Here is a 12,142-nt window from a genome sequence, read left to right as displayed (position 1 = left end):
AGCATAAAGATTCCTGACATGAATATTTCCCCATCCTCTACCTGTAGCTTTCACCTCACAGTATTCTTGTTTTACTGAACATCCCTTACTGGCACTTTTTTTGGTGGGATTCCATTAAAATACATCATTGCTTAGAGCTGGGGGGGAAAACACATATATTAGCAGATGGTCAAGGTTTTATTAAACCTTTTTTATCTGTGTAATTATTAAAAGTGTAAAATAGTCTGTCACACACAGTATCATTTGCAAAAAGACCAGAAAACAAATGAGGTTTGACAGAAGACTCAAAAGTTAATTTTTAAACTTTGCTTCCTTTTTTTTTTTTTTTAAAAAAAAAATCTAGATCAATTAAGGAGGTCAGTTGCTACTTTGGTCATGTACCCTCCACATAAATTACCTTTGTCAGGTCAGTGGAATTTAAAAAATAAGTTGCTGCCATCCAACCGCAGAAATGAGGTATGTGATAGCATGCATATGTTAGCTTATTGTGTAACACTGAAAGTTTGAAAGAGGACTTAGCTGCTCTAAATCAGGGGTGGAAAAATCATTCATTTCCTAATTCTCAGTGTCAGTGTTCTTAAATGAAGCTGAATGCTCCCTAGGCTATGAACAAGAATAAGAAGTGAAAAATTACTTGTGTTAACCTCAGATGTATGTTTTATAAAAACTGTGACTAGGACTACATTGGTTTAGGGTGTGTCTTTCATTAATACAGCACCAAAGTAAGGGCTGCAGCAAATTTCAACTAAAATTGCAGCCTGTGTGGCACAAGACCAGTGATCAGTGAAACAGATGGGAGTTCTTTTGTTCAGTTTATAGGTGTTGGATCACACTTTTTATTTTATGATTATACCGTATTCAGTTTGGAGTGGGATTAAGTGCCAGTAGTCTGGTGCTGGTTAAAACTGTATCGCTAGCTGTGTTATGTTTTCCCAGATAAAATTCCAGTTTAATTTCTGTATTCCATATTGAAAGCAGAAAGATGTTATAAAGATTGTTTCTGTTTTGTGTTCTTTTATGAATTCAAATGTACTTCAAGAACAGCCTGGTTTAATGCATACTTAAAATGTCTTAATAAAATGCATGCTGCATAATCTGAAAGTGCCACAGGATGACAACAAAAAAATATCTGGGTTTTTTTCTTTGTTTGAATTTTGGTGTTTTTTTCAATAATGATGTGGCTTTTTTGCCACTGCTAGGTGCAATTAAAGGCAGTAAAGTAATGGATGAAGTATTACTCAGAGGTTTTGTTTACCTGTCTGGTCCATTGGGAAGTAGAGACTACTTAACATTATATAGATTTTTATGTTCATAGCAATAAAATATTCTAAATAAGTCTTTCTAGACTTTACTAACAAATATGAGAAACAAATTCTAATGTAGTTTCATCTGTAATTCATTTCACTGAGAAATTATATTTTCTGTGTCTGATTATATGAGAAGCCTTGGATGTAACCAATTAAAAGACTAAACTTCCAGTTACAATCTGCGTGCATGTATATGAATGCTACCTACATACATGCACACACAAACATACATATGTATGGTATGAGTTTATAACAGTTTTCTGTGTGTGTACGCAGATGCAGTTGATGAATGCTAAAAAAAAAATAGTATCCCTTTGTGAAGATGAGTGATGACAAGTTTTAGTTTATTTCTGTTGCAGTTAATGAAATTATGAACTGCATACTATTTACAATTATTATTTATAATTATTTTATAGTAATGTACAATATAGTAGCAATATACAGTAAAATACTATTTATAATTATTATTACAATTAGTCATGTAAGAAAGATGCAAAAATTCACTTTACCTCAATAATATATGTAACATACATCTCTAATGTGTGCTATTTCCATGTCAAGTCTTTGGCCTAAAAGTCTTTTCCAAAATGTGTTTAAAAACACACACACAAAAAATACTTAGTCTGTAGTACAGAGTGGGATTTCCAAGACTACTTGATTAGCTTGCTATAAAGACTTCAGAGCAAGTTTAGAAATCTCTTTAATTGTATCGTTTCCCTTTTCACCACCTTAAAACTCATCAGTATCAATAATTTTATTCCCTCCTTTAACACTGCTTTAAAAAAGCAAAAAAAGGGTATATCCACTTCAAAGCTCATACATAGCCACAATCTGTATTGTAAATCACAGACTCGCTGAGGTTGGAAAGGGCCTATGGAGACCAAGTCCAACCCCTCTGCTCAGAGCAGGTTCAGCCAGAGCAGATTGCTCAGGATGCTGTCCAGTCAGGGTTTGAATATCTCCAAGGATGGAGACTCCACAACCTCTCTGGGGAAGCTGTTCCAGTGTTTATCATGCTTGAGAGTAAAAAAGGGTTTTTTTTCTTCATGTTTAAATAGACTTTCCTGTATTACAAGTTGTATCAGTTTCCTCTTGTCCTTTCACTGGGTGCCATTGCATGGAGGCTCTGTCTTCATACTTTCCAGTCACATACTTCTATACATTGATGATCCCCCTTGAGACTTTTTTCTTGGACGCATCTTTCTTTGGACTCATCAATGCCCATAAACTGAAAAAGCAGTCTGCTGTTCTTGAATTGAATGTTAAGTTTCATGTTTCAAAACTAGCAGACATATTGATAAAACAATTGAGAAGATATTCTAAAATAGTTAATATTTTTATATTGTAAGATTCAGAATCTTTGCCATTTGATGACAGCTATAAATATGTTCAGACCATCAACCTTATATGTCAAGTAAGATTATACACCTTCTCATCTGTTTTGCCAGTTACATTAGAGAACAAATACAATGTTCACAGTGTAATTCTAAAAGATAGGAAAGCAATAATACGTAGATAAAACCTTTTTGCTTTTGAACCTATGTTTTCTTTTACTGTGAGGAATAGAGTTCTAGGAAAAGTAAAGTTACTGCACTGGCAAGTTATGAAGAATAGATTTATATTATTTTCATACAGGGAAGTAGCATATATCTGAAAAACAAATGAGTAAACATTAAGAATGGATTTTAAAATTAAAATACATGTGTGTTCAAACACTCTTTTCATCCTGTTTCACCTGCTCTGATCTGTTCTTACACCATTTAATTTATTTTTATAGTATGTTCCTCCAGACCTTTGCATCTGCAATTTCGTCCTTGAACAGTCCTTATCTGTCAGAGCCCTTCAAGAAATGCTGGCCAACACAGGGGATAATGCTAGTGAAGGGGTAAGTAAATTGACATCAAAGAATATTAAATTTCTGAATATGGATTGTTCTCATTTCTCTCCTTGCTTCAGGATTTTCTAGGGGAGGCCTCATGTCATTGCAGATTCTTCAGTTTTGCTGTTTTCTTGGGACGTTATTGCTCCACTACTGTAATCATACTCGTTTCTCTTTAGCATTGTGGAGCACCTTTGTAGTAGTTAGTCTTTTGAAATATTTACAAAACCCGGAACATCAGCTTCAGAGATCATTTTTTACTGTTAATCCAGAAGTGGATACTGAAAAAGGAGCAAGAGAACCCTCCAACTGAGTCTGACTTTTATGAACCTGAGAAGAGTGTATGAAATAGGTTTTGTCTGAAATGTAAATCATTGCCATAAAACCATTACTGTATTATAGTGATATTTGCTAATGGGGAAAGCAAAATCGTTTTCTCATCATGTAAATATTTTATCTCCTTCTAACTGAGCAAAGAAGGTATTTTGGGTATTCAGATTTAATTTGATATATCCTCACATGAAATTAACAGCTAGAAATTAAGTCCTATCAATGAAAAAAGTGAAAAATTTAAATCTATTTTATTTCAGATAGAAAAATAAAATATATTGCTTTGTAGTTTTGTAACTAAACTGTTTAGGTATAATTTAAAGTTATTTAATCTCTGGTAATGAGCAAGAACTGTTGGATAGTAATAATTTCAAAATTCTCTTCTTTGGATTCTTGGTTTTTGACTATATTAGAGAAAGCTTACTTACTGGAATGCTTACAGTATAAAGTGATTTTGCAGTAAAGTGACATGTTGAAATTATGCTTGCATTTCACATAACTATAGTTTCAATTGAATTATCACTTCAAATCTAAGATACACTAAGAATGACTGAAAGAGGACTTCTACACTGGAGCAATCAGGACACCAAAAAAACCCTGTGCACTTTGTTATACAGTATTCATCATTGACAAAGAACTGTATTTTTCAGACAACTTCTAAGCTATTTGTTTGGTAAAGGTGATGGTGTTATAAGTAAAAATTAAGCCCAATCCAAACCCTAGAGACAGATTTGCCTGTATTTTCAATGATCTTATAAACAATGATCACTTTTCAATGATAAGCTGAACCTTATTGCTAGTTGTTGAGATGGGGCAGATCTACCTCTCGTCTACACACTAACACTTCTGCAAGTTTTAGAAGTTACACTTGCTGTTGCATCTGTGAATCATTTGTAAGTAATTTAGATAAGCTGTCTAGTTCTATATACTTAGGCAGAGTTTGTGTTGTAAATGAAATTGACCTATGGTCTCCATTCAGTTGGCCACTGCTCTGTTATCTTCATGTGTATAAGTTTTAGGAATTTTAAAATAAAATGTGACGTCACCATCAATGTTTTCCTTTATTCAGTGAACAACTGATATCTGGAAAAATAAAATGGAAATTACTTTTTAATGTATGGGGTGAAGTATTATTAACAAATTAATATTAAGACAAAACTTTGTAAATAAAAATCTTCTGCATTGCACTCTCACTTAGAGTTAAATTTGGCAGTAGTCACATGTATGTCTCCTAAAGCTGACTAAACTCTTGAATTTGTGGCATGCAACCTTAGTGAATTGATGCTTACCATACCTCTGAGATTTTTGCTGCCTGATCAGATCATCTCACTATTATCTTTTATGATGCTGTGCTTTAATTGATTTCCCAGCATAGTCCAAAAGCCTGGATGGGCTTAATTTGTTTCCTTTGAGTCTAAATCTCCAATTGCAGGTGAATTAAATTGAATTGAACTTTTATTCTCTTACAAACAGAACATGGTAGAACTCTATGGCTTCGCTTATTTCATAAGACTAAACGGCAACTAATTATGATGCAAATAATCTGCAGAGCTAGGTATTCTGTCACTTTTCATTATTATTTTTTGTAGAAATGGAAAACTCATATCTAGAGTTGTAATTTTTCTTTTATTGTACTTACACACAGAGTTAAGACTGTCACATTAAGTAAAAGGAAAAATGAGGAAGAAACCAAATATAAAAATGCAAGTAATCTCAGTATTATATAAAGAAATTTACTTAAAGATAATGTTTCACTATAATTTATTTTTTTGGACAAATATAAATTTATGCTGGATTTTTTTCATTATGAGATATCTTTTAATTTCTTTCTGGGATTCATATACTGTGCATGCATTTAAGTGTTTTCTTCCTTTTTTAGTACAATCCTAGAAAATTAAATAGAATAATATGTGGGAGGAGGGGAATTTTATGATTTAAGAAAATATCCTAGAAAGGAGAATCAAAAGGGTGTTTTATTTGCTTGAGAATATTTTTTTTGGATGTCATATCCATCTATGCAGAAGTAATACCTTTAAAATCAGAATTTCTCTAAAGATAGTAATGGCTATAGTATAATTTTTAAATATTTTTCTCTTGAACTATAAATTGCTATTCATTCTGCAGTCTTTTCATTATTGAGCAACAATTCACCATATTGAAAGGTTTTTCAATTTTATCTATTTGTAAATCAGATGCATCAAAGCATTACTTAAGCATTTGTTACCCAACAGTGAATCTGGTTTTTTTCAGGAAATCTACGTGTAACTCTATCTGTGACTGGCTGTGCAATGATTGCTTACTGAAACTTTAATAGACTGTATGCTCTAGGTAATAACCTGTTATCTATAAATAACTAGGAAATAATATGGTACATGCAGAAAAAGGCTGACCAGAGAGAGAGGCAGACCTGGAAACTATAAAGCTTGTTGTCTGTTATTCCATAGGTAACTTTCTTGTTAAGATTCTCCCCTTGGAATTTATTTTTTTTCTGGTCACCAAAAGGAGCTCAAAAGATGTGCGTTACATTCTTTAAAGGAAAAATATGGAAAATCCAGTTTTGCTTCTCCCTGGTCTTGTCATAAATTTTCATATTCAAAATTACTAGCTGCTATGTTGAAATTTGAATGCAGTTGCTTTAATGAATCTGGTAAATGCTTAAGATAATGTTAATCCTAGAAAGTAGATATCCTTAGTACATGCTTAAACTATTCTGGGCAATAGGTGTGCTTTTCCTCTTTCAGATTTCTCTTAGTGTATATAAATTGTTATAATGTATTGTTATATTATAACACATAATATTACATATTTACATAATTATGTTTATATAATAATGTATTATTTTGTTATTACTTTTTTAATGCCTCTGAGAAGTTTATAAGAAAGGTAAGCAGTATCTTACTTAATTTAAAACATTATTTGAAAATGCTGTGGTTTTACTTAATTGTAATAAAAATTAGGTCACAATAAGAGTCTCTGTCCAAGACCAACATTTGTTCCCTTGACAGATATTTGGCTATTGCTGTAGCTACTTCATTATTATGATTTTTGCCCAGCATATACATTTCGTAATTTGCTTGAATATTTGCACTTATTACTTGAACTGTAGTAGCTCTTCATGTTGGTATATAATTGTGGTCATAGTCCACATAGTGCAGTAGAGTTCTGACTTTCTCTGTCATGTTCTGTAGGCAGCGCAAGGGGGTGGTCACAGAACCCTGCTGTACGGCCATGCTATACTACTTCGACATTCATTCAGTGAAATGGTAAGTGAAAGAGTGTTTGCAGAGATTGAGTAAAACAAAACTCAAATAATCATCTTTTTATCAAAATAAAAAAAATAGATGTTTGGAAGAATGTTCTAAGTTCTCTCCTGCACTAGATTAAAAAAAAAAATTAAAATTGAATAATTTATGGTGTCTCAACACAATGGAAGTGGCCCTTACATTTTAAACTAAGATTTTTCAATCCATTTCACTCAGAAATGTAGCCGATAAGCTCCCTTAGCCATAGATGATTTCTGTGATATTAAGGAAGACGTTTTAATGGTAATTCCATTAGCAAGTTGCTGCTATTGTAAATGCATTTGTTGTGATACACGTTGTTTTTCCCATCATATTTTAAAGATAAGGTTTTCCTTTTAGCATCCCATAGTTCCCAGAGACTATACCCACAAACATGCTATCTTCAGGCTACCTTGTATAAATTTTGTTTAACTACATTGTGCAACTGTAAAATTTTAATTCTTCTGGATCTTTGACTTATTAGGGACCATGTAAGCATACCTAATAGAAGGCCGATGAAATGAGAAGTCAAGAAAACATCTTCCCTCCTTTTTCCTGTACTAGAAGATTCTACATTAGTCTTTAAACTCTTGTTACTTATGTTTATGAACCATACTAATTGCAGTTGCCTTGATATACCAGAGTTGCAAGTATGATTACTGCCTTTTGATGTGTTTGCTATGCTTTCATGAAGCAAGTTTATTACGGTAATGCAGTAATAAGATGTTTGCCTGTTTCTATCTGATGAACTATTTGAAACTTTGGAAGGTAGGAGCTAAATTGCAGGGAAATATGTACTATAGTGGAAAAGGATTTTGATTTTTTTAAAGTCAGGAAGAGCTTGTATAAAAATAGCACCATGCTTAACTAATTTAAAACAATTAAGCACAGGTTGATTTGAAGATGGAGTAATGTGAATGTATTAATTTGGCATGTGTATTAAGGGATACTGTTGGGTTTTTGTTTTCGATAACTTCACTGTTTTGCAGTATTTGACATGTTTAACATCCTCAAGATCCCAGACAGATAAACTTGCATTTGATGTGGGACTACGAGAAAATGCAGCAGGTATGGCAAGTTATTTTTGATGGAAAATGTATCACACCTTTTATAAGAGGCATTAAGATTAATGGCACTGTAGGCCATTAATGTCATGCTTATATGTTCATTATAAATAAGATGACAGAAAGTAAACTATGATTGTCAATACTGATGACTTTCAGTAAATTAACAGACTTTGTGTAAGAGTGTGAGAGTGCCTTGCAAATGATCAGTTACCACAACTGCAGTAACGTTGGTGATAATGGACAAAGTAAAAAAATGCTATTGAATAAAACAAATTTGATGTGTTTGTTTTCTATTCGTGTGATTTGGCACTTTCAGTAGAATTACATTATGGAAAAGCCATATATCGGTGCATTCACAATGTACATTGTAACAATGACACAAAAGAGGTATGTAACTTCTAATGCAGGAAAACAGAAAAAATGTGATGAGCCCATTGATAAAAGAACTGAAGAAAAACAAAAGTATGAAATGAAGCAAAACAATAACAGAATCTTTGTGTTTTGTTATACTACCAATTTTGTCTTTGTTTCATTTTCTCCCCCTTTGCATTGCCCAGTGAGAAAGCTGCATTTAACTTTTCTTCAGGGTCTGAAGTAAACCCTGAAGGGTGTGAAATTTTGGAATGAATTAGGTAATCTTCCCAGAATTGGGCTCTCTGTGTGTGTGCAAAGTAATCTGGTATTTTATATTTGATGTGTAGTAAATGTTCTGTGGTTATCACGCTTAGGTTTAGCTATCCTGTATTCATATGTAGTGCTAATGGAACTGCTGCCGGAACTGATATTTTAGTGTAGCAAATTTATGGAGTGTAAATTTATGGAGTATTTGTTTCAAAATTCTCCATTCTACAACATAAATGTAGCTTAGAGTGGAAATGATACAGAATATTGTGAATTAAATATGAACATTAAACAAAAGAAAACACAAAAGTTGATAAGTAAGACTGAGGTAGCTGTCAGCTATTTGCTGGCAGTGGGAGCCTTGAAGGGAGAGCAGTTCTGAGCAGTGTTTTGTAAGTGGCTAGTTGCCTTAGAAAAACCCAGAGAAAAAACAGCTTCAGTTTTGGCAAAGACTGGTTGACAAAAGTTTTGAGGGAAAAGATTCAAATTAAAAGATTAAAAAGAGGAATGACATTGTTTTAGAAGATGAATGTCTTATAAGACACAATTCTTTATTATGATATTTAAATGTTGTATAAAGATATCCTTAAATTTCTTGGGAATTGCCTGTTTTGTATACCTTTGATAAGTGTCTCTGTCCTTTAGGTGAGGCATGCTGGTGGACAATACACCCTGCTTCTAAACAAAGGTCAGAAGGAGAAAAAGTTCGAATAGGTGATGATCTTATCCTGGTCAGTGTGTCCTCTGAAAGATACCTGGTAGGTTTGTTTTAGTAAGTGGACACATGGTGGGAAAATACAAAGTACTATGGGGAGTGAGGGAAAACGGTTGGGATTCATATGAATTCAATCTTTCCTAATCTGGGAAATAATGCACTTTTTTCCCCTCAGTGAAAGGCTCCTGCCACCTAGAACCAGACTGTTTCCATGCCTTTATCCTGAGGTGTACTTCAGCATTCTTCATCTTGGGAAGTTTTTATTTATGTAACTGTGGAAGATTTCTAAGCTGCAGCTGGAGTCTGCTGATTAGATCTAGAAAAAAAGTACATTGTAAAAGCTAGTGACTACTAATTTTTAAAGAATATTTGTATACTTGTGGTTTTTTGAGTAATTAATATACTAAATATTTTTCAGTGCATAAATTTCACTGTTTCCTCTTACTGTCATCATATTTCAGCATCTCTCAATGTCAAATGGAAGTATTCAGGTGGATGCCTCCTTTATGCAGACACTCTGGAACGTACATCCTACATGCTCAGGAAGCAATATTACAGAAGGTTTGTAATTTTATTTATTTGGAAATGTATATACTTTAGATTACTTTGTATTGTTTTTCATAAAGAGTGAAAATGAAAAAAAAAACCTCACCCTTAAAGCATGAAACAAAATAGCTGAATGAAAATAAAGAAAATGAGCACAGGAGAGAATAATAATGGAAGGGAAAACAGGGAAATGCAGATATATCAACTGGTTTAACTGAGAGAAAGCTAAGTGCTGCAACTTTAGAGTAGCAAATCATAAAAAACTTCATGAGAAATGAAAACTGATAGAGCAACAAATAAGTTTGTTGTCTTCAGTTTAATTTTGGGGAGTAGGAGCTGCAGAATAAAGCCAGTAAACAAATTTTGCATAGGATTTTCAATCACCCTGTAACAGAAATAACAGAAGAGAGACAAAGGTACATGCAAAATGGAAAGCAAGTTTCTCATAGTTCCTATTTCAGTCTCTTAGTTGTTTTCTTTAAGGCTATGTGCCCAATATCCTTTCTGGATCTCACAGCCATGCTCCCTTACTGTGTCTCTGTAATAGTCCATGAAAATGAGCTCTCTAAATGCATCCTCTTAATCATCCTAAATCTCACACCACAGGGTTAGGATTTCTTTCTAGGTACTTGACTGCACTTTGCAACCATGTTTGAGAAACGTCACCTTATTCCATTTGAGAAATATCTTGTTCTGTAATGAAAGGCTCATCCACTCAATATTGCTCCTTATTTCAGCGCCATACTCTGTCATTAACACTGTCATCACAGACATTGTACTTCACCTTTGCTGTTCTCTATTCAAAGTATCAGCCCTCCACATTCATGAATGATAAATTTTCTTTAAATCAGGATCATTTTGTACCACTTGCCCCTAAAACTAATCACTTATGATGTGATAATATACAGGATCATAGGAAAAAAAATGGAACTCTAAGGGACCTGAAAGAGATATTGAATTTCCCTGGGATCAGCTATGCTGAGTCTTGATAGAAGTAGACTACCCTGACGCTAGAGACTAGTAGTCACTAGACTTATCTGAACTACGTTTGGGTCCTCCTAATCCCAAGTGATTTAGATCAGCATCCCACAGTGTTTCTGTGCACTGGCCCATAAGAAGCTTATCTGAGTGTGTGTAGGTTTTCATTTTAAGAGCATACGGAATATGGATTTTCCTTGTTATACTTATTGCTTCTGCAAGAAGCAAGCACAAAAGCCATCCTATAGTAAAATTAAAACCTTGTAACAGATGACAAACATAATGAGCTATGCAGAGACATCATGGAAGGTCAGTAGTATATTTTAGATTTCTGTAACAGCAGGGATTTGACAGCTAAATTTCCTAAATACTTCCAGAATCACAGAGTGGATGATGTTGGAAGGGACCTGGTCCAATCACCTGCTCAAGCAGGGCCACCTAGAACAGGTTGCCAAGGCCTATGTCAAGACAGATTTTTAATATCTCCAAGGATGGAGACTCCACAGCTTCTCTGGGCAACCTGTGCCAGTGCTCAGGCACCCTCACTGTGAAAAAGTGTTTCCTGATATTCAGACAGACCATCCTGTATGTCAGTTTGTGCCCATTGCCTCTGGTCCTGACACTGGGCACCACTAAGGGGACCCTTACTTCATACTCTTTAACACTGATAAGATTCTGCCAGAGCCTTCTCTTCTCTAGGTCAAGCAGTCCCAGTTCTCTCAGCTTTTCCTCATGTAAGATGCACCAGTCTCTTAATCATCTTAGTAACCCTTTGCTGTAGTTGGAACCCTAGTACTGTGTAGCTCAGAATTGGACACATAATCCAAAATTCTGTAATTAAAAGAAAAAAATAAAAGTAAAAAGAAAAGGATAAAGTGGGGCAAGCAGAGAAGTAGGTTTTATGTGTGTCAGTTTTTTCCCAGCTACTTAGGCTTAGGTTTATCTGTATATATGCTTTTCAGAATGGTTTATATGAGGGATGATCATATGTCAAAGGACTTAAAAGCCTAGCACAAGTTGAATGGACAAGCTGAGAAAGTGGGATTTCCCAAGTCTAAAATTAGTCTGGAAGTCAGACAACATTCTTTTTGTGACGTATGAAGTGTTTTTGACAGAACATAAATACCAGAAAAGTATTTTTTTTTTTTTGCATTCCTTCTTTCCTTTGACCTTTGTGTTACATGGCAACAGGATAATTGCCAGTTACTGTTTTCCTTATTTACAAATTTATATTTAATTGGCTGCACAGTATGAAAGTTTCCTTCTACCTTTCCTCCCCTATGTGTGTGTGTTCTTTTAAAAGGAATTCAGTTCACTTACAAGGTCAGAACAGTTTGGACTGAGGGTATGATGAATCATTCTACTCCTACACCATTTTTCCTTGTCTTTTTTTTTTTTTCCTGTGAGGCAAAGTGCCT

At 34.0% G+C, this 12,142-nt stretch overlaps 1 protein-coding gene across 1 annotated transcript in view; it reads left to right on the top strand.

Moving 5' to 3' along the window:
• RYR3 (ryanodine receptor 3) overlaps window positions 1-12,142 on the top strand; it is a 233,982-nt gene that overhangs the window by 53,359 nt on the left and 168,481 nt on the right. Inside the window, exons 3-8 of the mRNA XM_037394911.1 lie at window positions 3,085-3,192; window positions 6,388-6,399; window positions 6,705-6,779; window positions 7,787-7,865; window positions 9,131-9,243; window positions 9,662-9,761. Coding sequence (XP_037250808.1) covers window positions 3,085-3,192; window positions 6,388-6,399; window positions 6,705-6,779; window positions 7,787-7,865; window positions 9,131-9,243; window positions 9,662-9,761 — 487 coding nt within the window. The remainder of the gene's footprint in view (window positions 1-3,084; window positions 3,193-6,387; window positions 6,400-6,704; window positions 6,780-7,786; window positions 7,866-9,130; window positions 9,244-9,661; window positions 9,762-12,142) is intronic.

Source organism: Falco rusticolus, chromosome 7 (genome assembly GCF_015220075.1).
Source record: "Falco rusticolus isolate bFalRus1 chromosome 7, bFalRus1.pri, whole genome shotgun sequence".
Lineage (NCBI taxonomy): Eukaryota > Metazoa > Chordata > Aves > Falconiformes > Falconidae > Falco > Falco rusticolus.
This window is presented reverse-complemented; position numbering and strand designations above follow the sequence as displayed.